At 44.9% G+C, this 26583-nt stretch overlaps 2 protein-coding genes and 1 long non-coding RNA gene across 5 annotated transcripts in view; 1 reads left to right on the top strand and 2 right to left on the bottom strand.

Annotated features, from left to right (window-relative positions):
* The window catches only part of KIF24 (kinesin family member 24), a 79651-nt gene extending 71710 nt beyond the window's left edge, over positions 1 to 7941 (bottom strand). Inside the window, exon 1 of one of the 2 annotated variants that reach the window (XM_041763422.1) lies at positions 7862 to 7941. The gene's annotated coding sequence lies outside the window, so the exon portion shown is untranslated. Of the gene's footprint in view, positions 1 to 7763; positions 7838 to 7861 lie in introns of those variants that run through there. The other variant, XM_041763423.1, reaches the window with a different exon arrangement.
* A 175-nt stretch (positions 7942 to 8116) lies between these two features.
* NUDT2 (nudix hydrolase 2) lies at positions 8117 to 21668 on the top strand. 2 transcript variants are annotated; one of them, XM_041762942.1, is made up of 4 exons: positions 8163 to 8252; positions 13509 to 13610; positions 19032 to 19165; positions 21077 to 21668. In XM_041762942.1, the coding sequence occupies exons 3-4, from the start codon at positions 19039 to 19041 to the stop codon at positions 21391 to 21393; spliced, it is 444 nt and encodes a 147-aa protein (XP_041618876.1). In that variant the 5' UTR covers positions 8163 to 8252; positions 13509 to 13610; positions 19032 to 19038; the 3' UTR covers positions 21394 to 21668. The 2 variants fall into 2 exon arrangements, with proteins under 2 accessions (XP_041618877.1, XP_041618876.1); XM_041762943.1 differs by lacking the exon at positions 13509 to 13610 and having other exon boundaries at positions 8117 to 8252.
* LOC121495459 lies at positions 8769 to 13499 on the bottom strand. Its single transcript, XR_005988990.1, has 4 exons — positions 13280 to 13499; positions 13073 to 13179; positions 10048 to 10119; positions 8769 to 8960 (listed from the first exon to the last, which is right to left on the bottom strand). It is a non-coding gene; the product is annotated as an uncharacterized LOC121495459 (long non-coding RNA).
* Positions 21669 to 26583: the final 4915 nt, after the last annotated feature.

Here is a 26583-nt window from a genome sequence, read left to right as displayed (position 1 = left end):
TCCTTTCCTCTCCTTCAGTCCCAAATCCAATCAACAGGCAGGTCCAGTCAATTTGATAACATAAATATTTGTCAAATTTCCCCTCTCTAGCCCCATTCCAACCACTACAGCCTTGGTGGTTCAGTCCCAGTATCTTTCACCTACATAATTACATATCTCTCAACTGCTCTGCCCATCTCCGTCTTGCCCCCTCCAAACCATATTCCACAGTACAGAGCTGACCATTTTTTAGAAAGCAGTTTTGACCATGCTGCTTCCTTTTACCTAAAACCCTTCAATGTCAACTAGTCACCCATCTAAAGGACAAAGTCCAAGCTCCTTAGCACATCCTACAAAGCCACCTATAGTCTAGCCCCTTCCTCTTTCCAGTTTAGTCAACTTCTTAGACTGTTTTCTGTGCATTTATTCATATTGTGCATTTATTTATTTATTTATTTATGATTCTATTTATTTATTCGTGAGACACACACACACAGAGAGAGAGAGAGAGAGAGAGAAAGGCAGAGACACAGGCAGAGGGAGAAACAGGCTCCATGCCGGAAGCCTGACATGGGACTCGATCCCGGGTCTCCAGGATCATGCCCTGGGCTGAAGGCAGCTCTAAACCGCTGAGCCACCCAGGTTGCCCCCATATCGTGCTTTTAAATAGCCCCCTCCCACTCTCATCAAACCTCATTTTACCTGCCTATTTCTTAGCAATGATTAAAACATAAATGAAGTCTTTTTTGATCTTCCCATATGTGGTTGGAAGTCCTTTATGTGTTCATTTCATATCTTTTGCATATCTCTATCATTGCAGTTACATGCTAATTATCTATATAAGGAGGTCTATTTCCTCCATTAGAAGATGATTTCCTTGTGGTAAAGGAATGTGTCTTATTCATCTTATGCCCAGTTTCTAAAACAGTGTCTGGAAATAAGTAACATTCAATAATTATTTAATGAATATATAACCATACACTATTTTTAAAACTATACAAAAGCATTTGATACCATTTGTAGTTATAGGAGGTAGAAGCTGTATCAGGTTAATTTGACTGCTCAGGAAAACTGTAGCAGAGTTGGTGCCCTGACTCACTGCTCCCTTGGCAATAAAATGAAACAAGATTGTATTACTCAAATGAATTGCTATGGACACAAGCTATGGCCACAGTTCCAGGAAGAACCTTTCATCCAGTCACTCAAGAAATAATTTTTGAGGGTCTTTTAGGAACCAGGCCCTGTTCTAGACATACAAGATACAGCAGTGAAGAAAAGAGATAAAGTCACTGCCCATAAAGTCTATTATTCTAGTAGGAGGAGATAATATCAAATAAGATAATTTTAGATAGTGATAAGTACTAAGAAAAATAAGGCAGGATGAACGGTTTATTTCACATTGGATGATCAGAGAAGACCTCATTCAGAAGGAAACATTGAGATGAAATATGAAAGAATTATTCACGTACAAGTTAGGAGGAAGAGCATTCCAGGCAAGTGAGTACACTGGCCCTAAGGTGGAAATGAGCATGGCATTATCAAGCAAACATTCAAGACAAGACCAGTTTGGCTCTAGTACAGCTGGTGAGAGGGAGAGTAGTAGATGATGACAGAAAGGAGGGGTCATTTATGAGGGTACTGGGCCAAGTAAAGGTATCTGGATTTTAAGTAACCAATTAATTGGGACACCTAGGTGGCTCAGTGGCTGAGCGTCTGCCTTTGGCTCAGGGCATGATCCCCGGGGCCTGGGATCGAGTCCCACAACAGGCTCCTCTCAGGGAGCCTGCTTCTCCCTCTGCCTATGTCTCTGCCTCTCTCTTTGTGTCTCTCATGAATAAATAAATAAAATCTTAAAAAAAATTAACCAATTAATTTTTAAAATATTTTATTTCTCTCAAGAGAGAGCACTTGTGCGCACATTAAGGGGAGGAAAAAGGACAAGTAGACTTGCGCTGAGTGCAGAGCCCCACACAGGGTTGATCTCACAACTCAGATCATCACCTGAGTTGCATCAAGAGTCTGGACACTTAGAAGCTAGGGGTGCCTAGTGGTTCAGTCAATTAAGCATAGGACTCTTGGTGTGGGCTCAGGTCATGAACTTAGGGTTATGAGATCAAGCCCCACATCAGCCTCTAGGCTCATGCAGAGTCTGCTTGAGTTCTCTCCCTTTCCCTCTCCTTCCTTTTCTCCCTATTTGCCCCTCTCTCCACTCCAGCATGCTCTCTCAAATAAATACATACAATCTTAAAAAAAAAAGAAAAGTCCACACTTACCTGACTGTGCCACCCAGGCACCCTTATTTATTTTTAAGAGAGGGAGGTGGGGGACAGGGAGAGGAAGAAAGAGAATCTTAAGCAGGCTCCATGCCCAGCGTGAGCCAGATGCCCAGTTCAATCTTACAACCCTGAGATCATGATCTGAACTGAAATCAAGAGTCAGATGCTTAACAGACTAAGCCACACAGGTGCCCTTGGATTTTAATCTGAAATGAAACAGGAAGTCCCTGGAAGATTTTAGGCGAGGAAAGGACATGATCTTTAAAGATCACTCTGCAAGTTCTATGGGAAATGGATTGTAGACGATGGACAAAAATGGAAGGAGTAGTATCATTTAGGAAGCTCTTTGCAGTTGAATAGGCAAAAAATGATAGCGACTTAGGAAAGATGTTTACTTTTATAAGGATTAATTGGGATAATGTAAATAAAATGCTACATTCAGTATCTGACAGAGAAGCATCCAGCAATAAAATGACATAAGATAATATGAAGTATATATTGGTCTCTGTCCCTGGTTCCTGGCACAGAATTCCTAAAGCCCTGGCAAATCCCTAAGTGGTAAGAGCACTAGGAATATCATTTGTTCTCATGAGGCAACTCTGGGTGGGGGTTGGTCACCAGAAAGATCAGGCCATAAGCAGAAGCTTGACATTTTCAGCCCTACTCCCTATTTTCCAGAGAGGGAAGAGAAGCTGTAAATGGACTGAACAACTAATCATGCCTATGTGACAAAGTTTCTATAAATATACCAAAGTGTGGGGTTCAGAGAACTTCCATGTTGGTGAGCACATTCACACCAGGACAGTGATGCATCCCAATTCAATGGGCATAGGAGCTTCTATGCTTGAGACCTTCCCAGATCTTGCCCTATGTATTTCTTCATCTGGCTGTTCATCTACATCTTTTATCATAAACTTAATAAATTGGTAAACTTAAATGTTTCCTTCAGTAATGTGAGCCACTCTAGCAAATTAATTGAATCTAAGGAGTGAGTCACGGGAACCTCTAATTTGTAACCAAGTCTGACAGAAGTTGTGGGTAACCTGGAGACCTACTTACAGTTGGCATCTGAAGTGGGGTGGGAGCAGTTTTGTCAGACTGAGCCCTTAACCTGTGGAATCTGACACTGTCTCCAAATAGGTAGAGTTAGATTGAGTTAAATTATGGGACACCCAGCTGGCGTCACAGATAATTGGTTGATGGGGAGAAAGTCCCCATACATTTGACCAGAAGTGTCAGAAGTTTTCCATATGAGTGGTAAAGGAAACACACACGAGGGAAAGAAATGAGGTTTTTTCCTACACAGGAAAAGACAAGTAGGTGGAAAATGGAGTTTTCCCAATACACATGGCACCTTTTATTATGAGCACCTATTATTATGAGTTTATGCCTATGGAAGAGTCTTCTTGTTTACCAGGATATGAACATCAAAATCTTTGAGACAATAACTAGAGAAGTATATAATGATGACAACAATCAAAGTATAAGTAAAACTCTATTGCTCATTTAACAAAATTTGTTGGGGGGCAGCCTGAGTGGCTCAACATTAGTGCTGCCTTCGGCCCAGGGCGTGATCCTGGAGACCCGGGATCGAGTTCCACGTTGGGCTCCCTGCATGGAGCCTGCTTCTCCCTCTGCCTGTCTGTCTGTCTGTCTCTCTCTCTGTCTCTCATGAATAAATAAATTTAAAAATTAAAAAAAAAAACACACAAAAAAGCAAAATTTGTTGGGGATTTACTCTGAACAAACTATGAATGAGTTTGCTGAGCCAGCACAAGAAAGTGGAATAATTGATTAATTAATCTATAAGGGATTGAGAAGAGTTCAACTTACTTTATAAACAATAAAATGGCAGCCCAAAAAAACTGCTATTCCTCCTAAACTGGAAGATGAGAGGATCATGCCCTAGTTTGCCCCATGGACACTGCATTAAGACATACAACAGCTAAGGATTTTTTTTTTAAGATTTTATTTAATTACTCATGAGAGACACTGAGAGAGAGAGGTAGAGACACAGACAGAGGAAGAAACAGGCTCCATGCAGGGAGCCCAATGTGGGACTCAATCCGGGGTCTCCAGGATCAGGCCCTGGGCTGAAGGCGGTGCTAAACCGCTGAGCCACTGGGCTGCCCAACAGCTAAGAATTTAAATTAGCAACATAAACCAAAAGCTTTTAATGAAATGCTATGTGGACAGTATATTGATGTACTATGTTAAGAAAATGTAATGTTTATATAAAGTCTTGACATAATGCTTTGCACAGGGTAAATGCTCAATAAATGGCGGCTATCAGTTCCAGCTGTACGGTCTTTAGAATGCTGAACGTGTGATGTTTACCTGACATCAATAACAAATTGCTTGAAGAAATAAACAGGCATTTCTCCAAAAAAGTCATATAGATGTCCAAAAGACAGCTGAAAAGATGCTCAATATCACTAGTTACCGGGCAAAGGCAAATCAAAATCACAATATCACCTTACTTCCGTTAGAATGGTTAAAATAAAAAACACAAGAAACAAGTGTTGGTGAAAATGTAGAGAAAAAGGACCCTCATGCACTGTTGGTAGGAATGCAAACTACTGCATACAAATATGACAACACTAATTCAAAAATAGGGGAACCTGGGTGGCACAATTAGACAACCGACTCTTGATTTTGGCTCAGATCATGATCTCAGGGTCATGATATGGGGCTTAAGATTCTCCCTCTTCCCCTGCCACCTGCCTCTCCCCCCGCTCTGCACACAAGTATTCATTGACAGAGGAACAGGTAAAGAAGATGGAATACATATACAATGGAATACTACTGAGCCACAAAAAAGAATGAAATCTTGCCATTTGCAACAATATGGATGGATCTAAAGGATAAAACGGTAAGTGAAATAAGTCAGAGAGATACTATATCATTTCACCCAAATGTGGAATTTAAGAAAAAAATGAACAAAGAAAAAAAGAGACAAATCAAAAAACAGCCTCTCAATTACAGAGAATAAACTAATGGTTAGTTACCAGAGGGGAAGTGGGTGAATAAGTGAAGGGGATTAAGAGTACACTTATGATGAGCACTGAGTAATGTAGAGAATTGCTGAATCAGTATAGTGTACACCTGAAACAACTATAACACTGTTAATTATAATGAAATTTTTAAAAAGCCAATTGCTTGACTAAGTTGATAGCAAAGCCACAGGAACTCTAATCTAATTCAATATTTTAATTTTCCAGATGGAAAAAGTGAGGTCTTTGGTTAATGGCTAAGTGACTTGCAAAGTCAGTCACAGTGAGTAAGTAGAGACAGAGCCAGAGTCAAACCCTGAATTCTCAATCATGTTTCCATTACATGTCCGAGATCTGAAGTTTAAAAAAATAATATTAAAAAAATATTTTTTAAGATTTATTTATTTATGCATGAGAGACACACAGAGAGAGGCACAGACATAGACAGAGGGAGAAGCAGGCTGCCTGCAGAAGCCCTATGTGGGACTTGATCCCGGAACTCCGGGATCATGCCCTGAGCCAAAGGCAGACCAACCGCTGATCCACCTAGGAGTCCCAGATCTGCAGTTTAGCTATATGGCTGTCTTTAAACTTTGGTAAAAGGTTAATAAAAACATAGCTGCTATACCTGACTTTTTCAATCCTTTTATTAAAATCATCAATGGGCTATGAATTTCACATAAGAATCACCAACAAAAAAAAAAAAAAAAAAAAAAAAGAATCACCAACAATCCAGATTGGCAATACAGTCTCTCTCTCTCTCTCTTTTTTTTTTTTAATTTTTATTTATTTATGATAGTCACAGAGAAAGAGAGAGAGAGGCAGAGACACAGGCAGAGGGAGAAGCAGGCTCCATGCACTGGGAGCCTGATGTGGGATTCGATCCCGGGTCTCCAGGATCGCGCTCTGGGCCAAAGGCAGGCGCCAAACCTCTGCGCCACCCAGGGATCCCCCCCCCTTTTTTTTTTTAAGATTTACTTATTTTTTTAAAATTTTTATTTATTTATGATAGGCACACAGTGTGAGAGAGAGAGAGGCAGAGACACAGGCAGAGGGAGAAGCAGGCTCCATGCACTGGGAGCCCGACGTGGGATTCGATCCCGGGTCTCCAGGATCACGCCCTGGGCCAAAGGCAGGCGCCAAACCGCTGCGCCACCCAGGGATCCCAGATTTACTTATTTTTAGAGAGTACGTAATAATAAGAGCATGGGCAGGGGAAGGGACAGAGTGAGAGAAGAAATCCTGGAGCAGAATCCCAACTGAACGTGAAGCCTGATGAGGGGCTTGATCCCACGATCCTGAGATCATGACCTAAACAAAGACAGACGCTTAACTGACTGAGCCACCCAGGCATCCCGGCAATATATAGTCTTATGAATTGACAAAACAACAGTCTTGGTAATGTAATTCTATCATGGACAGCTGATGAATGGATAGCTACCAGAGCAGCTGTTATGTTATATGCACCTGAAGCAGAGAAACTCCAAGTAGAATACAAAGGAGATAATGCTTTAAAACCATTTCCAAAGCACTCTTAAAATGTGACAATAGCTATGGGTAACTAAGACACTGAAATACTCTTGACATTCAGCAACAACAGAATGGTTTGTTTTAAGCAAAGACTCATTAAGACTTCAATAAAAGCACTGTGAGAACAAGACTAAAAGCCAGAAGAGTTGTAGCAAGCATTCAAAAAAAAAAAAAAATTTCTCTTTCACAAACAGTGGAAAGGCCAACCGTGGGCTTTCAGATCCTTTTTTTTTTTTTTCTTTTAAGATTGTATGTATTTAGTCATGAGAGACACAGAGAGAGGCAGAGACATAGGCAGAAGGAGAAGCAGGCTCCCTGCAGAGAGCCCGTTGCAGGACTCGACCCCAGGACCCCGGGATCACGACCTGTGCCTAAGGCAGACGCTCAACCACTGAGCCACCCAGAGGCCCCTCGGGTCCTTCGGAATATGAGATTAGGGTGCCCTCCCTCTACTCCCAGAAAAATAAAAAATAACCTCTAAACGGAAGGGAAAACAGGGCAGTGCATAGAGGGGAATCCCATCTATTTGTGGTGAATTAAATTCAACTCAACAAGTATTTCCTGAAAATTTCCTCCACTATGTGTAAGACGCTGGGAATGAAAGATGGTTACTCTGCCTCAAAGACTTCTAAATTATATGGGAGGAACGAGGAGAATGAGGTTTACCGAAGTACACAACCCGAGGCCGAGTAGAAGTGCTTTAACAAAGGTTCCAGTCAGGGCCACGGGTTCAAAGGCAAGAGGATTTCGAGACTCAGAGAAGGCTTCATGGGAAGAGCAGCGCTCGAGATGAACACTGAAGAAAAGGCAGAGATATGAGGATGAAGGGTAGGAGAGTAGGGTGAGCATTGGAACAACCAGGAGAGGCCAAACCCGGGTTTCCTCGCAACCGCCGCCTCCTCACGCGCTCGGCAGGCGTCCAGCGTACCCTTTCCCGCGGAGCAGAGGCCTCTCTCCTCCCCGGCTCTCACCCGCCATTTCTCACCTCGGTAGCTTCCAAGTTCCCCCTCGGTCAACTCTGAGGGCAGAAGACAATGCCGACGAGAGAGAGCCCCAAAGTTGGCGGGCGTGCTGTCAACTCACCAGCTTTTTGAGGCGCCGACCAGGCCGTATCCCCATGGTAACACTACCAAGCGCGGGTTCGAACGCCCGCGCCGGCGCCCGCGCGCCGGCAGCCCCGAAACATCCACCAATGGGCATCGCGGGAACTCGTTGACGTTAGAGTCCTTCTTCTCTAGAAGACCAATCAGGGACCCGAAGAAACAGTGGGCGTAACTCTCACGCTGCGTCTTTCAACCAATCGAATCGCTTGAGTGAGGCTCTCGCGACATTCTAAGTGAAAGGAAAGCCTCTTTGAGGCGGGTGGAAGGGCCTTTTGCCCTCTACTGTTGGTCGCTCTAAGCGCAGCCCAACAATCGGTCAGTGTACTCCCCCTTCCGGTTCAAGGCCCGCCTCCTGCCGCCCTGGGTGTTGGGTGAGTAGTCTTAGAGAGGGGCCTCTGGGTGTAGTTCACCCACGGAGGAGCTGAGGGTTGGAGCGATGGGAATGCAGCTGAATGAGCTTCCGTCGTTGCAGCGTCAAAGGCGGACGTGAGGCGTGGGCAGGCCAGGCCCTCGGAGAACTTCAGTTTTCCTCTAAGCTCAGGGAGAGGGGAGGGTTCTATGGCTCTGAGCCTTGCTGGTCCGCTTGGTGATGGGGTGCGGCGGCGGAATTCTAGAGTTCCGGATTTAGGGATCGGCGGCGAGAGTGCCATACCCTCCCCTCCCTTGGCCTCAGTTTCACTTTGTTGTTACTCTTTATGCCCCGTCTGCTTTCCAAAATAGATTTTGTATGTTTTAATTGTTTCATTTATTGAATGGATAATATTTTGGCAATTATAGCAATAGTAAAAAAAAAAAAAATCACCAGGTTGCCTCGGTGGCTTAGTGGGTTAAACATCAAACATCTGCCTTCAGGTCAGGTCATTATTCTGGGGTCCTGAGATGGAGCCCCTTGTCAGGCTCCCTGCTCAGCGGGGTGTCTGCTTCTTCCTTCTCCCTCCGCCGCCTCGTGCTCGCTCTCTCACTCACAATCAAATAAAAAAAAGTCTTAAGAAAATCACATGAGTCCCACCGCCTAAAACAGAACTTTCTTTTCCCTTGTTCTGGCCTGGTTTGGGCTCTGTGTATTTGTTATTGTATCTCTGAAAGAAAGGAAGAAAGAAAAGAAAAGAAAAAGTATTTATGTGACAACTTAAACCGAATGCAATCAAATAGCCAAATGTAAAACGCAAATACAGAGTTGACATTAAAAGAGCAATGATGGGAGTCAGGCAGACCTGCTTTTCAGTCTACCCAGACACATCTTTCCTTTTTCCTCATCTCAAAAACCCTGGTAAAGGCTCACAGGGTTGTTGTGAAGTTTAAATGAAATAAGGAAAGTAAAGCACTTGGCACAACACCTGACAAGCCATAACTCCTCAAAAAAAAAAAAAAGGTACCTATTACCTTCATAATAGAAACAAACAAATATACTAGCTAACGAGGCCAGTGGACTCACTGCAAGTACCCAATTTAGCTCAAAACTTGTCAGAGAAATAATTAAGGAAACCATTTTTCAAAAGTGAAAATTCTTCCTAGTACTTTCATTGAAAGGAATTTATATCTTGTACTATATATGTGAGGAATATAATGGTGTGGTGAGCAGTGTGCTTACCAGCAGTTTTGCTGAATATACGAAAAGCCATTTGATTCAACTATCAATAAAAGTTAAGAGCGTACCATTAAAACATAACAGAAGCTTCCTGATGACCTTTCATGATAACGGATGAAAGTGACTCATACATATTCAGTACTTCTGATATGGTCCTATGTATACATTCTTTATTTTAAACTCTAAAACAGGGGCGCCTGGGTGGCTCAGTTAAACATCTGCCTTTGGCTCAGGTCATGATCCTAGGATCCTGAGATAGAGCCCTGCATTGGGCTCCTCAGTCCTTAGGGAGCCTGCTTCTGAAGCCGCTCCCCCTGCTTGTGCGTTCTCTGTTGAATAAATAAATTAAATATTTAAAAATATATGTTTAAAAAACCCACTACAACAATCATGTAGAGGTTACCCTCATTTTACAGATGAGAAAATGAGGCTTAGAGAAGTATTTTGCTTACAGTAATACAACTGTTGAATTAGGGACTTAGGTGTTTCCCACTGTACAGTTAGCCATGCTTTTTCATGATGTTTCTGCCTGAAGGAGGATAAAATGCTTTGAATACCAGATGCACAGATAGGCTTACCTAAATGGAGGAAGATGGCTTCCAAAGTACCTATGGTGGGAGCAAGATCTTTCTCCAATAGGAAATTTTCACCTTGGAAAATGAAGAGATGGAATGAGATGATGATCACTGAACACAATTCCTTCAGTTCATTTACCTTGTGGGTAGTCAATAGCACTTCAAATTCATCTTCTCCCAAACAAAGCATTAGCTTACCTTCTACTCCCTACTCCACCAACTTCTTGTCACCCAAACCGAACAACCTCTTCACTCACCTTTCTTCTTTTTTTTTTTTTTTCCACTCACCTTTCTTTCTCTACCTCCCTATCTCCCACCCCTCTTCCTTGGACAATGAAACAAATACTGTTGGTTTTCTTTTTGAGATATCTCTCAAATTCATCCCTTCCTCTTTCTCCTCCTCTCTGCCTTAATTTAACTCTATCATTTGTCATCTGGATTGTTGGCAACAGATTTGTAACAAATTGGTTCCTGCCTCCAATCTTCTAATCCATTCGCCACCTTCAGTGCTGCCAGAATGTCTTTGTAAAATGTCAATACAATTACCAGCCCTGCCTAAAAGGCTCCTCATTGCCTATAGAATATAAACTAAACTGTTTATTAGTGGAATGTCATTTTGTGCTTGAGAGCTTTTGCCCACCTTCCTCCTTTTGCCTGGAATGCTCCTCTCCTCCACTTTTATTCTGCCTGGTGAATTCCTAGCCATCCTTCAGAATTCTTATGGGGTGCCCCTTTGACCCAAAGAAAATCACTCTCTTTTTTGCTTCCTTTCCATCTTACACATACCCCTATTTTGCAAAAACAAACTGTCAACTTTGTCAAAGTACCTTCTACTTTTCTGAGGCTGTGAACGCTTAGGAAGCTGGGGTTTATAATATTCAGCTTCATACCCACTCTTCAATCCCATCACACTGCTGGTCGAGTAGGACACACTCAACAGATGTTAGATGAGTAAGTAAATCCCTTCAGGCTCTAATATTAGAATTACCCATGTTTACTTTCTAGAACTGTACAGCAGATGGCACTAATAGGCCACTTAACAGATCCCCTTCACAAGGAATGATTTTTGTTCCAACCTTGTCTGACTTTGGCCTCATCCTAGAAGCTAATATTCATGCCATAACAGGTGAAATCTCCTGTTTCTGTCCTCAGCCAAATGGCAAAGATAGCAAGATGACTCAGCAAATTGGTTTCTGTCAGAAGATAGTGTCAGGCAGGTGTCCTTTCCCTAAAGGGGCAGTGAGGAAACATTTTGTCTCAATTTATTCGCAGTAGTTGGGAGCTTTTTTCTTTTTCTCTTTGTGTTGTTGTTGTTACAAGAAAGAGCTTTATTCAGAGATGGGCACCTAATTTGTGCTCAATCCTTTGAAAGGGTAAAGGGGAGTTAAAGAATCAGAAAAGACCATTATGATATGGGAAGAGAGGAAACAGTGAACAGTCAGAGTTGCTTGTAGGCAGGTGGAGGTGGCTTTCCTCCTCCCAGTGGAGTGGGCCTGGGCAACTTACCTGCATACCAGCACCCCAAGTTAGTTGTTTGTGTGCTTGTTCAAGGCTAGCACTAAAAGTATTCCCAACACTTGGTTCATGGGAACTCCCAGGCTACCTGGTATGGTTTTGAACATGTGATTTTAGGTTCCTGCTTTCCAGAGAAAAAGCAGAGGACGCATAGAAACCCTTATCAGATAGGCAAAGTTTCGGGGCCTTAGGCTAAACTTTACCTCTCCAGGGTCATCTCTGAGCACCAGGACCTTCATCTATGCACCCTCTCCACCTCCCTCAACTAATACCTGTCCTGTGGAAAAGATTCCAGCTAGGTACCTTTAAAATCCTCTATGTGCATATAGATCAAAGACTGGGAATTTGGGAACTGGAAATAATTTTTATAAATTATTTGCATGTCCTCTCTCAGCACCATTTTGCCTTAAGCTCTGCTCTTTTACATTAAGCAGAATTATAGAAGGGGAAAAAATAAACACTTTGGAGTTAGGCTTACTTAGATTCAAATCTTCCCATTCACAGACCAGTTATGCTCTTGGGCAAGTATTTTAACCTTTTTGAATCTTAGTTTCCTCATGCAAAACTGAAGATGTGCTTATCATGAAGACTTGTCTTGAATATTAGAAATACACATGTGAAGAACCTTGCACAGGATAGCTGGCCCAGTGTAGATGCTTAATTGATAACATGGTGGCATGAAACAGTTTCCGCTAAAGGGATTTTAGATTATCAGGACATGAGGAAAGGATTTGAGGTACTCTCTCTTTCTATATCTAAAGATGTATTTATGAGGCCTTCTTTGGGAGGTTGAGCTAGGCTTGCAATAGCACTCTGATTAATTTGATGAAAACATTGGAACACAACACATCAGTACAGCCGTTTATCTGTGAATTATTTTTTGGCACCTAGGTCCTGAACCTCCTCAGCTGTAAGGGAAATGTATATATAGAGAAAGGCAAGAGCATTTTTCCTTAGCTTCTGGAACCTTCTGATGACATTGAGGACTTTTTTGTTCAGGTTTTTTTTAACCACCTAAGGCACTTTGCCACTTTTCTGAAGTGTGAATTGCCTGCTGTCAGCCTGGAGTTCTCATCTCTGCAATCCTGGCTGCAAGCACATTTGCATATTGGATGCTGTGTTCTTTAACCCCCTGAGGTTTGAATCCACTTGGAGTCATGTGTGTGAGTGCATGCGTGCATGCTATGTGTGTGTGTGTGTGTGTGTGTGTGTGTGCGTTTGTGTATAAGCTGGCTACTTTCAAACCCCAGGACAGTTTCAATCCATGGTTTCCAGAAAAACAGAAAACGTACAACAATAGCTCCATTGACTTTTATGTAAATGGCACTCTTCAGGAAAACACTGGGCAATTTCCCAAAATCCCAGAACATACCCTGAGCATTTGTTTGAGTGGGATGTGGGGAGAGTGTTCTGTTGAGTCAATGAACATCTGTTGAAAGCTGCTGTGCTGGGTCCCAAGGAGACAGAGTGCATAGTCTGGCTCTTGCTGCCAAAGGTACAGATTGAGACTTACCAGACAAGGTATTGTGCTTGTGGTGGCTTTGTACTGTGTCCACTTGGCTAGGCTGGAACTATGTTTCCCAGGATTCCCTTTCTATATGGTTCCAAGTTAGGGTCGACCTAAAGAAAATTTTGTGCAAGATCTGGAAAGCTGAAGTGAAGTAGCAGCCAGTACACTATGAAGGACAGAGTGGGATACCAAGCATGTGGCAGTGCATACCTTTTGATACTGACTTGCTGGTTCCCCTGTTGATGCTGGATAAGGCACCCAGGGCCCCAGCTCCCCACCTCCTGTTCAGTCTCCTCCTTCAGATACTCTGAGTGCCGGGCCAGATGTACCTTCAGCTCTATGGCAAAGGGCTCCAGCTTCTCCTCTAAGTTAGGAAGTCAGAGGTTTCAGTTTGTCCTCAGGGGTTCTTGTCCTCATAGGATCTGGTTTGTTTTCACAGGTTCCAGTTTTCCTTCCTCTTTCTACTTCACATCCAGCTTTCCTTCCCAACTGCTGGCCTTGCTGACCTATAGAGACTTCGAGTTCACCACCAGATGCAGAGGTGACAGAGTTGCATGGATTTCTCCATCAGCTTCCACAATTGTACAAGCTCTAATCCCTACACTAAATCCTTAATTGTCTCATAGTGTTTTACTTCTCCAGTCAAACCCTACAGAAGTTTATTCAAGCCATGCTAAAGGCCCAAAAGATGGAATGATTAGAAACCAGAAGGCTTCACAGAAGAGGTGACACTGAGCTGCTTCTGAAAGCCTGAAGGGGGCAGCCTGGGTGGCTCAGAGGTTTAGCGCCGCCTTCAGCCCAGGGCGTGATCATGGAGACCAGGGATCGAGTCCCACGTTGGGCTCCCTGCATGGAGCCTGCTTCTCCCTCTGCCTGTGTCTCTGCCTCACTCTCTCTCTCTCTCTGTCTCTCATGAATAAATAAATAGAATCTCTCCCCATGGGAAAATATTGGCCTGCTCCCTTCTTTCCAGTGGCTCCGCATGGCCACCCCATGCCTGTCTCTTGGCCCCCCATTCAGGTGCTGTTGTTTCCCCATGATGTATTGGTGATGGCAGTGGTGTAGAGCAATGCTCTGGGGCTTCCTATCCAAGGCAGGGCCTCTAGTCTTGGATCCCTAAACTTATCTAGCGACTCCAACATTTACTCCATGGGACTCTACCCAAAACAGGAGCAAGGTGTCCTTCATCTGTAACTTGCTAATATTTTATGAGCTTCCTGATAGGAGGGCATGGGATCAAGTACCTCTTTCTGCCTGAACCTGAAACCAATAATTTGAAATCTCTATTCACCAGTTCTGTGGTGACAGGCTGTTTCTTTTTGGTTTCCAGAATGGTGAACCTTCTTAGCATAAATAGGGAGACCAGGGAAATAGAATATAATGTTTTTAAAAGCCTGCTACTAGGGTACCTGGGTAGCTCAGTTGATTATGTGTCTGCCTTCAGCTTAGGTCATGATCTTCTGATCCTGGGATCGAGCCCCATGTGGGGTTCCCTGCTCAGTGGGGAGTCTGCTTCTCCCTCTGTCTCCTTTCTTTCTCTCTCAAATAAATAAAATCTTAAAAAAAAAAAGCCTACTACCAGTTTACATACGAGTTTTTAAACAAACAAGATCCTGTTACACATTTTATTCTGAATCATACCGAATTCTGAATGATTATTCTGAATCATTTTCATTTGTCTGAAAATAATTTAAAAGCAGCACATTTGGCTCTACCTTATTTTTTTAAGATTTTATTTATTTGAGAGAGAGAGAAAGAGAGTGCGCGCGGAGCAGAGCAGGAGGGAGGAGTAGAGAGAGAAGCAGGCTCCCCACTGAGCTGAGAACCCAACTTGAGGCATGATCCTGGCCCTTGGGATCATAACCTAAGCCAAAGGCAGATACTTAACAGACTAAGCCACTGAGGCACCCCACTTCCTTATTTTTTAAATGGCTTCATAACATTCCCCATCATATAGAAAAACTGTACTTTATTTAACCATTCCTATATTGATGGATATTGTTTCTGCCTTTTTTTGATATTGCAAACAAGGTTGTCATGAACATCCTTGTGTATATGTCTTAAACATGTATTTCTGTATGTTAGATGCCTGGAAATGGAATTGCTAGGGGTAAGGGAATATGTGTTTTATGTTTTGATAATTATTACCAAATTGCCCTCCTAAGGGGATATGCTAATTTTCTCTCCTACCAATAGTATACAAGAGCACAGACCATTTCAAAAACCCCATTTGAGGGGCACCTGGGTGGCTCAGTGGTTGAGCAACTGCCTTTGGCTCAGGTTGTGATCCCAGGGTCCTGGGATCAAGTCCCGCATCAGGCTCTCTGCAGGGTGCCTGTTTCTCTCTCTGCCTATATCTCTGCCTCTGTCTGTCATGAATAAATAAATAAAATCTTTAAAAAAAATTGTTGAGGGGCATCTGGCTAACTCAGCCGGTAGAAGCATGTGATCCTTGATCTCATGGTTGTAAGTTTAAGCCCCACATTGGGTATGGAGATTACTTAAAAATAAAATCTTTGTCAAAAATTAATTAAAAAAAAATAAGGGATCCCTGGGTGGCGCAGTGGTTTGGCGCCTGCCTTTGGCCCAGGGCGCGATCCTGGAGACCCGGGATCGAATCCCACATCGGGCTCCCGGTGCATGGAGCCTGCTTCTCCCTCTGCCTGTGTCTCTGCCTCTCTCTCTATCTCTCTGTGACTATCATAAATAAATAAAAATAAATAAATAAATAAATAAATAAAAATAAAAAAAAATTAATTAAAAAAATAAATAAAATAAAATAAAATAAAATAAAATAAAATAAAATAAAATAAAATAATAAAATCTTTGGGCAGCCCCGATGACCCAGCGATTTGACACTGCCTTCGGCGGGGGGTGTGATCCTGGAGACCCGGGATCAAGTCCCATGTCAGGCTCCCTACAGGGAGCCTGCTTCTCCCTCTGCCTGTGTCTCTGCCTCTCTCTCTGTCTATCTGTCATGAATAAATAAATAAAATCATATTTATTCATGAGAGACCCACAGAGAAAGGCAGAGACATAGACAGAGGGAGAAACAGGCTCCCTGCAGGGAGCCCAATGTGGGGCTTGATCCCAGGACCCCAGGATCACCACCTGAGCCAAGGCAGATGCTCAACCACTGAACCACCCAGGTGCCCCCTAAAATAAAATATTTAAAAACAAAACTAAACTAAAAAGACATTTGAGATTATTTCCAATCTGTTACAGGTTTCGAAACATTTAGAAAGATCGCAGTGTTGGGTGCGTTGGGTTTTTGGTAAGCCATCTGTTGGCAGTCCTGAGAATTATCCTGAATTGAGTTTCAATATGGGTCTGATTTTTGTGCCTTTGACAGATTCAGGCTCATCTTTTTTTAAAGATTTTATTTATTTGAGAGAAAGAGTGCGCACACGCACAAGTGGAGAGAGGGGCAGAAAGGGGGAGAGGCAGACTCCCCGCCATCGGTAGCCCGATGTGGGGCTCAATCCCGGGACGCAGGACCATGACCTGAGCTGAAGGCAGATGCTCAAGGCCTACTGACCCAGTGGAGTGCCCCCAGGCTCATCTTGATTGAATAACAGCAAAGGAGCCATGGAAACCATCACCTCCTGCTCCAGCCATCCTCTCTGCATCAGCTCTGCCTGTCTATGTGCACCAGCGCCTTCTTTGGCCCTGGAATCTTTCAGATGAGGCCCTACTGACTTGGGTCTCTTCCTGCCTGGGCCACTCTCCTAGGCCTTTGCTGCACTTGAGACACCTGATTTTCTTTCAGTTCTGTCATCCCACCTCAGGGCCTTTGCCCATGCTGTCCCCTCCACCTGGAACATGCTTTCTCCCCTCCTTCCCATTGCCAACTTACCTTTTACTCGTCCTTACTTCTCTGCTCAAATATCCCTTCCTCCAGGAAACCTTTCTTGATCCCTCAGACAAGGTCAGGTTACCTATCACACATTTTTCCTTTGTAGCACATACATTATTGGCAGTTATTTTTTAATTTGCTTGACTGATTAAAATCTGCCTCTCCCAGGGTACCAGGGTGGTGCAGTCGGTTAAGCGTCCAGCTTTTGGTTTCAGCTCAGGTAATGATCTCGGGGTTGTGGGATTGAGCCCCACGGCCAGCTGTGAGCTCAGCACGGAGTCTGCTTAGATTTTTTCCCTCTCCCGCACTCCTCCCCCAGCTCATGTGCACTCTCGTTCTCTAAAATAAATAAATCTTTTTAAAAAATCTGCCTCTCCCATTAAAATATGAACTGCATGAGAGCAAAGGCCTAGCATAGTACTTATTACATAGTATCAGTAAATGTTTGTTGACTGAACAAGTGACACATTTTCTTTAGCGAGGCCTTACATAAGAGATCTTCCATATTTTTTATTACCTTGATGATGTGTCCCCCTTCAGATAATGAATTGTTTTTTCGCTGCTGCAGATATTCCTACTCTTCTCCCTTTCTGTCTTTTGTTGTTGTTGACATTCTTTTCTGAAATGGAAAGAAAAAACTGAAATGAAAAAGACTTAAGACTGAATTGGGGTGCCTAGGTAGCTCAGTTGGTTAAGTGTCTGCCGTTAGCTAGGGTCATGATCCTGGAGTCTTGGGATCAAGCCCTGCATTGGGTTCCTTGCTTGGCGAGGAGCCTGTGTCTCCCTCCCCCTCTGCCTGCTGCTCCCCTTGCTTGTGCTCTATCTCTTTCAAATAAAAGGAAAAAAAATGGGGGGGGGATTTTTTTTTTAAAAAAAACGAATTGCTGATTATAAAATTAATAAATGTTCTCTGTGAACTTTTAAACAATACAGAAATATAGGGACTAGAAAATGAAAGTCTCGCCATAATGTCATCCTCCAGAAAACACTATTAATGATGTGTATCCTTCCAGACATTTTCCAATGCATATTGAAACCTACTGAGGACTTATTACATGCCAGGCACTGTTCAAAAGCACTTTACAAGTTAAGTCATGTAATCCTCCCAGCAACCCTGTGAAGTAGAACTGTTATTGTCCTGTCTTACAGCAGAGGAAACTAAGGCTTAGGAAACTGATCACACAGTGAATAAGTGGCAAAGTCAGAACTCGAACCCAGGCTGCAGCTTCACACTCTTGACCACTAAGCTAGTGTGCTGCTCACTGATGGGAAAGAGACTTTCTACTCTGTGCGCTTCTTCTTACTTTGAATTTTGAACCATGTGAATGTGAATGTGAATGTGTAAAATTCTACATTCACAATGTGAATGTGTAAAATGTGTAACATTCTAAAACATGGATAAAAGACTAAAAATAGGGACGCCTGGGTGGCTCAGTGGTTGAACAGCTGCCTTTGGCTCAGGTCATGATCCCAAGATCCTGGGATCGAGTCCCACATCAGGCTCCCTGTGGGGAGCCTGCTTCTCCCTCTACCTATGTCTCTGCCTCTCTTTGTGTGTCTCTCATGAATAAATAAGTAAAATCTTAAAAAAAAAAAAAAAAAGACTAAAAATTCCAATAACAAAAATGTTTTTAGTACACCAAGCTACCTTTCCTACGTGACCCCTCAGGCCATCAGAAACCACATTGTTGGAGTCTCTGCCCCACAAACTCAAGCTGAAGGCTGAAGGAAGTGGAACCATGGGTTTGCTGATAACATTCCTCATCTCCCATTCCCAGCATCTCGCCAGGTTCAGATGGTTTGCCTCTGAGGACCTCTGATCTCTTAACACGCATACCAGCCCTGTGTCTTAGCAGGGAAACCTGGAGGAGTTGGGATAGAGCTGCACTGACAGGGTAGGAGCCAGGGTCCTACCATCACTCACAAATCAGTCTCTGATTCCTGGCTTTCTCCAACTGGTCCTTGGTATGCTGCCTTTTTCTGTAGTTGATGAGGTCACTGTTAGCTGATCTGTGCTACTCCCCAGTACCAGATGCTGCCCCCAGGATGCATTTTCCTGTTTCATGTAACTTCCAGTGTCTCACATCTTCTTTGTTAAATCCTCAGGTAGACCATGGCCCTGAGAGCGTGTGGCTTGATCATCTTCCGAAGACGGCTCATTCCCAAGGTGGAGAATCCCACAATTGAGTTTCTACTGCTTCAGGCGTCAGATGGCATTCATCACTGGACTCCTCCCAAAGGTGCGAGGCAGAGGGGCTGGCTCTCAAGTGCCGAGCATTGCTTGAAAAGCCACCTTACCAGGCCCCCCATAAGGCTTACATCCCAGTGACTGTGCAGCAGAAGGAGGTGGGGTAGGCAGGAGCCCTTGATCCTTTCTGCATACGTGGTCTCCATACCAGCTTGGAGCTGGAAATAGTATTCCGTGATTGAATCCCGGAGCAGAGCAGCGTGTGTGTGTGTGTGTGTGTGTGTGTGTGTGTGTGTGTGTGTGTATGTGAGACTATCACTCATTGAAGCACCAGCCTCTGTGGTAAATGGGTAGGAGAAAAGGCACTGGGCTGGGAATTGGGGACCTTGGGGTCAAGTCATTACTGGGTTACAGGTCAGGAGCCCAGAGTGAACGGTTCCAAGATAGAAGGGAGCAGGGGCTTTAAAGGGGAGTGCCATGGGAGAGGGACGAACAAGGATCAAGGGTGGGAGGAAAATAAGGAAAGGGGAATAGGAAATAAACTTTGCACGTTTGTGTTTCACTAAGGAGAAATAAGGTGAAAGAAAGGGACAGAAGTGTCACAAATACTATGAATAGAAATATTCACACTTGTCTCCTGGTTGCCAAAGTCATACTGCTTAGTACCTCTCACTGAAAGATTTCAAAGGACCTCTCCAAATTGTGTTCTGCTGGGACCTAGGGAGAAATCACCCTGTTAACACTGATGGGGAGGATGCAGCATAGATGCTGTTGGGAAGGGCGTGTTCAGAAAGAATGGGTGGGGCATGGGGATCCGTGTCCCCTCTCTCACCACCAGCACACCTCTCACCACTGCCCCCCTCCCATGCAGTACTTACTTACCCAGCTTTGTGTACATGACTGCATGGGTGCTATACAGAGAAAGTTCCCCAGAAGCCATGGACCAGACTGGGTTTTTAAGTTCTGACTTCTGGTTGCTCCCTGTGGGAGCTGTGCAGCAAGCTGGCTCAGGGCACTGCTGTGAGAACCCCTGGGAAGGAGGGCGGCTAGGATAGTTTCTGAACCAGGAAGGGAACAGCTAACAATTCCTGCTCCCCAGGAGCACCCGAACCCCGAGGCCCCCAGCAACTCGCTGCAGCTATGTGCTGACAGAAGCTGCCAGACCCCTCCCTGTCCATCTTGGCCCCTCTGGGCAGGCTTAGAATTTGCAGGGGGGGCCTAGAGGCAAAACTGAATGCTGCTTCCAGTCTGCAGAGCTTCAGGCTCTCCTAAAACAGTTTCTTGGCAGCTGTCTGCTTGGGTTTGGGTCTTGCCAAAAAAATTTCTTAGAACTGGCTCTCAGCTTGTCCTGAATCTAAGTTCCCATCAGGAATTTCCCTGTGAAACTGGAATCTGGCCTTGCTCAGTTAGAAAGATGAAAACAATTTGGAAAAGCCTTGCTAGCTACTTGGAAACAGCTGCCGGTGCCGCAGTGCAGGGCTTGGAGCCCGGCCCGTCTGTTGACCCTGGGACTTCAGGGACCAGCTAAGACAGCGTGAAGTCCTCGCTGTGGACGGTAGGCAAAGTGCTCCGTCTTCAGCCAGCTCCCATCTGCCAGGAAGACTGCCCCTCCTTAAGAAAATCGATTTAAGGTCTCCAAGGGAAAAGTCTCCCTAAGAACATGGAATGAGGAGAGCGCCAAAGGATAAGAAAGCAGAGGTCTGAGGGAGGCCATCTCTCTCATCACTGAAGAGCTGTCTTCTAGACTAGACTTGCCAAACACTTGGTCTTCTCTACAGAGGAAGTGGGGTGGGGTGGAGGAATTGCCTGGACACTACCTGCTCTGTGCCCCATTCCTAGAGCCCCTTTAGCCCAGCAACATCTAGAAAAGTGACCAAAGACCCCATCTTTAAATCACCAGACCTGAAAATTCCACTTTGCTAAAGATTATCTCTTCCTCCTTTTCCTCTTTTTTCCTAACCAGGCCATGTGGAACCAGGAGAAGATGACTTGGAAACGGCCTTGCGGGAGACTCAGGAGGAAGCAGGCATAGCAGCAGGCCAGCTGACCATCATTGAGGGGTTCAGAAGGGAGCTCAATTATGTGGCCAGGAACAAGCCTAAAATAGTCATCTACTGGCTGGCTGAGGTGAAGGACTACGATGTGGAGATCCGCCTCTCCCAAGAGCACCAAGCCTACCGCTGGCTGGGGCTAGATGAGGCCTGCCAGTTGGCTCAGTTCAAGGAAATGAAGGCAGTGCTCCAAGAAGGACACCAGTTTCTCTGCTCCACAGCATCCTGAGCTGACCAGAGGAGAGTCATTTACTTCAGTAGGATCCTTGAGGGCCTTCTGAGATGAATACCGTCAGCTCCAGGGAAGGTTGTGTTGGTCTTTCGCTCATCATGGCAAAGAGCAGATAGGTTAGTAAAATCAGCTGAGAATTCTAAGAGGAAAGGAAAGTCTCAGCAGAGTGAAAAGGAAGACAAATGAGTTTTAAAAAAGAGAAAAGTCTAGGCGTGGTAAGTGCGTCCTTGTACTTTATAAATAAACTTCAGGCAGCTTGTTTGTCCATCTAACCTGTTGTCTTTCTTGGACTCTTGCCCTTGGTGGGGAGAAAGCTAGAGTAAATTAGGAGCTCTGACCTTAGCCAGAGGGAATCCTGTGTCCATGCACTATACCCCAGAAAAGCTAAGGGAGGAGTTGGAATGGGGGAGACGAGGCACTGCTAGGGTGGCTCTGCTGCCTCTGGAACTCCAAGCACTCTCACCACACCCCACCAGTGTACCTGAGACTTTGTGACCTGTAGTCAGACAGGATATACAAGCGAGTGGGACTAGAGTGCAGGAATTGGGTTTGTTCTACTCGCTAATGTATCCTGTCCCCAACACCGGCACCGGTAGGTGCTCGGTAGATACTTCCTAAAATAGAGACCCAAGGAATTTGCTACATAGCCCAGGCCATAAGAGGGAGACGAGGGACAGGCAGCTCTGGACCACCAGGTCAGTGACACATGGACCCAAACCTCTCAGCCCAGCCCTGCCTCCCAGAGTCACCATGGGCCATAGTGACCTGAGGTCACTGGCAAGAGGCACGCCCAGGCCAGGGGGACTCTGCTAGGCTACCCAGCAACCCCATCACTCCACCGGTGCACTCCTCACCTGCAGCTGCCTTCACCTTTAGCAAGCTCTCATCATCGATGTCTCTCTCTTCCTACCTTCTCCCTTTCTCTCCAATTCCACTTGTAAGACCCAGAGGCACAAGAGTTGGGTCTCAGCCCTGTTTTCCCTTGCTACTAGGGCTCAAGGAATGCAGGGCGGGTGTTAGATCCTCCAGCCCTTCCAGAAGCTGTTAGCAAATGGATTCATGCAGATTTTATTAAAGGGCTGTTGCCCATTGAAGTGCAGAAGGTTGGATGGGAAGGGGCATTGGCAAAGGTCAATTTGGATTTCCAAGGTCGTGAACAGCCACCTCTGAAGGAAAGAGCAGTCACCCAGGTCTTTAGCCAGGCTTCCAGATGTTTTCAGTCACTGGCTCTCTGTGCAGACAGGGCAAAAATACTAGTGAACAGGATCTTGGAGCACCGCCAAGGACCTGAGTAGTTTTGTTCCTCACCCCTCTGAGCAGTGCTCTCTGAAGGAGGCCTGCTGCAGGAAGTTTTTGGAGCTTAATGTTCTCTTTCCAGGCCAGCAGGGACCACATCCCACTGATTTAATAAATGCTGGCTGGGCAGTGGTGCCAAACCACAGACTAGCTGCCTCCTAACAAGGGTTGGCCAGCCTCGTGCTCTCAGCATGGGAGGCTGTTGAAGTTCAAGATGCTAAAACCTTATACATCCGAGTTGGAAGGAACCTGGAAAATGACCTAATTTTGCTGCTCATTTTTATAGCTGGGGAAATTGAGGCTAAAGAAGGTAGATGGCCCTGGCAGTTACCCATATGTGAGGTGCTTTGAGGATGAAGTGCCCAAGGGAAGTGCTTTAGAATACCATGTATATGGCTTTGAAGTAATTCCTCTGGGCCTTACAGAGTTTTCCATTGAAACACAGGTACTTTGGTGAGGGGAGCCCCATAAATTGTATTCATCCACTTTTGGCAGGGAGAATTGACAGCAGGGTGGAACGAGGGCATGTGACAGGAGGTGGATGAGGCCAGAGAGAGTGGAACTGAGATTGGGACGTGGCAGGCAAGTAGGCTTTGTCATCATCCCCACTTTGCTTCTGGCCAGCTCATCCAGAGATATGGGACTGAGACCACAATTTCCCCTTCAATCTGAGGCCCTCCAAGCTCCAGAGCATGTTCTGGAAGCCTTCCCTAATAACCACCCACCCTATAAATATTATCCTGTTTCCCCACCTATACCTGAAGAGGCTCCTCTTGGAACTCCACCTGTCTACCCCAGTACTGCCTCCACCACCACAGGGTGAAGAAGCATTTAACAGATTTACCCCTGCCAGAGGGGGCCCTGGAAAACTAAAATGCCCTCTTGACTCATAGATGTGATGCCTTATACCCACATGGTAGGCACTTTGCTGAGTTGAAGACCCAAAAGGAATGAATTTATAATGGTAGTTTTCGTGGTAGGATAGAATTTCAATTAAAATACTTTTGGGGTCTCATACTCATATGAGAGACCCCAAGTGGGGCTCCCATGTTTGGGGAGCAGAGGCTTACATTTCCATTGGTCCAGACTGTGGCCCAACCTGTCCCTTTTCTAGAGGAGGGCTGTGCCAGCACCCCCTGCTGTCCCCTTGAGGCTGTGCTGTAGGTGCCCAGAGAGACTGCTCTGTGCCTTCCTCTACCCCTTACCCTCCCAGCCCACCTCCTGCTCAGGATTATGTAATAGGAAGTTTTCAATTGGACTCCTTGAGGAAGGAAAAGGGGGGCTTGGGAGGGAAAAACAGCATAAGGACACAGAATACAGAGGCACAATCTTCCTGTTCTTTAGACTGGAGACTCCCAAGGACGGGATCCCCTCCCTGTCTTTTCCCATTCCTCACCCAACCCTAGCCAACTTCAGGGCTTGACATTTAATTAAGGTCATGAATTCTCCCCTCCCCTAATGGGTAAAGGAGTCAAAAGGTACAAATTTCCAGCTATAAAATTAGTAAGTCATGGGGATGTAATGTACAGCATGGTGACTATTGTTAATAAAACTGTACTGCATATCTGAAGGTAGCTAGGAGAGTAGATCTGAAATGTTCTCATTGCAAGAAAAATATTTTTTTGGTAACTATGCATGGTGACATGTTAACTGAACTTACTACGTTGATCATTTTGCAATACATAGAAATATTGAATCTTACATTGTACACCTGAAATTAATATAATGTTATGTCAGTTATATCTTAATATATATATATATTTTTTAAAAAAAGAGGTCAGCCTTTGTTTTCCCCTATGTTCCCTTAAAATGGTAAAGTACACTGAAAAAAAAAAAAGGACTCTCCCTTTCCCTCAAGCTGCTGGGAAGATCCTTGGTTATGAAGTAAATGACTAGCCTTAAGATAAAAACCAGGTTGTTCCTTGGGAGCTGGGGTGTGTGCCAGAGAAGGGAGGGTGTCTGCTGAAGCCCCACTGAGTTGGACAAAGACAGGAAAGGAAATCACCCAGTTAGCACTGTGGGTTTTCTTCAAGGCTGGGTCCAGGCAGACCTCCCCTTGCAGGGATATGCTGTGCAGCTGTTCTCAGAACAGAAGGTAGTATTTCTTCAAATGCTTTTCAAACTATGTTCATACGTATGTGTGTGTGAATAAAAAAGAAACAGAGGCATGAGAAGTATTCAGATATTAGAGGCCTTGAACATCAGAGCTTGGATATTTTTCTAAGTGATTTGATTGAATTTCAGAAAGATTTCTTTAGCTGCTATATGGATTAGGTTGAAGGGTTCAAGAATGGAAAAAGTTAGGAGGCCACTGCAGTGGTACAGGCTAGCATTAATAAGGGATTGGAGAGGTCAGCATTGGCCTTGGACCTGAGGAGTGGAGAAGTGACCAGAAACCTGGTGAGGCGAGCCAGCAGAAGGCTTGCTCTGCAGCCAACTGGGATGAGGGACACTTGACCCAAACCTTGGGGAACAGGGCAAAGACCCTCAGAAAACTTACATCTTGGGTTTAGAGGGTTTGGTTAGGGTTCAGCTGATTCATGTGGTTTTAGAAGGGAGGCTAAGGCAGACTCTCAGGGTACACAGGTCACAGAATGGGAGCACTGGGCCCCAGTTCCAGATTTCCTGCAGCGGCCACTCTGGCCCTCTCTCCATTACCTCTGGAGGAGTTCCTCATTCCTGCATATCAGTCCCTACCAACAGAACCCAGGACTACAGGGGAGACAAATGAGGAATTCTGGCCATACAAGGGAGCTGGAAGTCCCATGAAGTAGAAACATCCCCCTCCATCCAGATGTGTGGAGAGACATAAATTTGGAATGCACAAGAGGATGGGGCAGGGATGGGGTGCTGGACAAGTCTGGGAGGGGCCAGAATAGGGGAGAGGTAGCTTCTAGCCCAGTTCTTCACCTTCCCCTATCTCCCAAAATCCAGCTCTTTCTCATGGCTTCTGCCATTCAAGTCCCCCCCCCCCCCACTTCTTGACCCAGAACCACTGGGTGGCAGCTTCAGAGATACACATTTCAGCTGGCTCCCCATCTTTGGTGGTATATAGGCTAGGGATGGGCTGTGCCTTTGAAAGGTAGGACAATACTGGGTAGGAAATTCTAGGTGTCTGGATGCAGAACATGAGGTTCCAGTCTATTCTTGGTTACTAATCTTCTGCCAATACCCCCCTCTCTCAGTGCTTCAGTTTGTTCATCTGTGCTTTTGTGATTAACGAGAATGGCAGAAGCCTAACTAGAAACCAGACCACAAGCCAAGGGCCAGTTTGCTGGAATTGGCAAGAAAAGAGCACTCTTCCCTTTGGCCCTGTCCCAGCATACAGTGAGTACTCAGTGGGTATGGTCGGCCTCCTCCCCCATCTAGGCTGTAAGACACTGCTGCCGACCCTTAATGCCCTTTGGAAGGGTATATGCCGCCTCCCCCATGCCAGATGGCTTTATCCCTCCCCATGCCATCTTAGCATACACTGCTCCATCTTGGGCTGTCCACTAGAACCTTCTGCAACTATAATCTGCCCTGCCCACTGGTCACATATGGCTTTTGAACACTTGAAATATAGCTAGTGTGCCTGAAGAACTGTATTTTACATTTTATTTCATTAATTCATTCACAAAAAATTTTTTAAGGATTTTATTTATTTATTCATGAGAGACACATACAGAGAGAGAGGCACAGACACAGGCAGAGGGAGAAGCAGGCTCCATTCCATGCAGGGAGCCTGACGTGGGACTCGATCCCAGGTCTCCAGGACCACACCCTGGGCTGAAGGTGGTACTAAACCGCTGAGCCACCCAGGCTGCCCTAATTTATTTTAAAATTAAATTTAAGAAGCCACATGTGGGTAGTAACTACCACATTGCATAGCACAGGTTCTAGGTGGAGATT

This window comes from Vulpes lagopus, chromosome 7, assembly GCF_018345385.1.
Source record: "Vulpes lagopus strain Blue_001 chromosome 7, ASM1834538v1, whole genome shotgun sequence".
NCBI classification, from domain to species: Eukaryota; Metazoa; Chordata; class Mammalia; order Carnivora; family Canidae; genus Vulpes; species Vulpes lagopus.
Note: the sequence above shows the minus strand (reverse complement) of the source record. Positions and strands in the feature narration are given on the sequence as shown.

Coding starts and splice junctions, on each gene's coding strand:
- NUDT2 (XM_041762943.1), top strand. CDS start 19,039: ATGGCCCTGAGAGCGTGTGGCTTGATCATCTTCCGAAGACGGCTCATT. Junction 19,166..21,076: donor TCACTGGACTCCTCCCAAAG/GTGCGAGGCAGA, acceptor TTTCCTAACCAG/GCCATGTGGAACCAGGAGAA.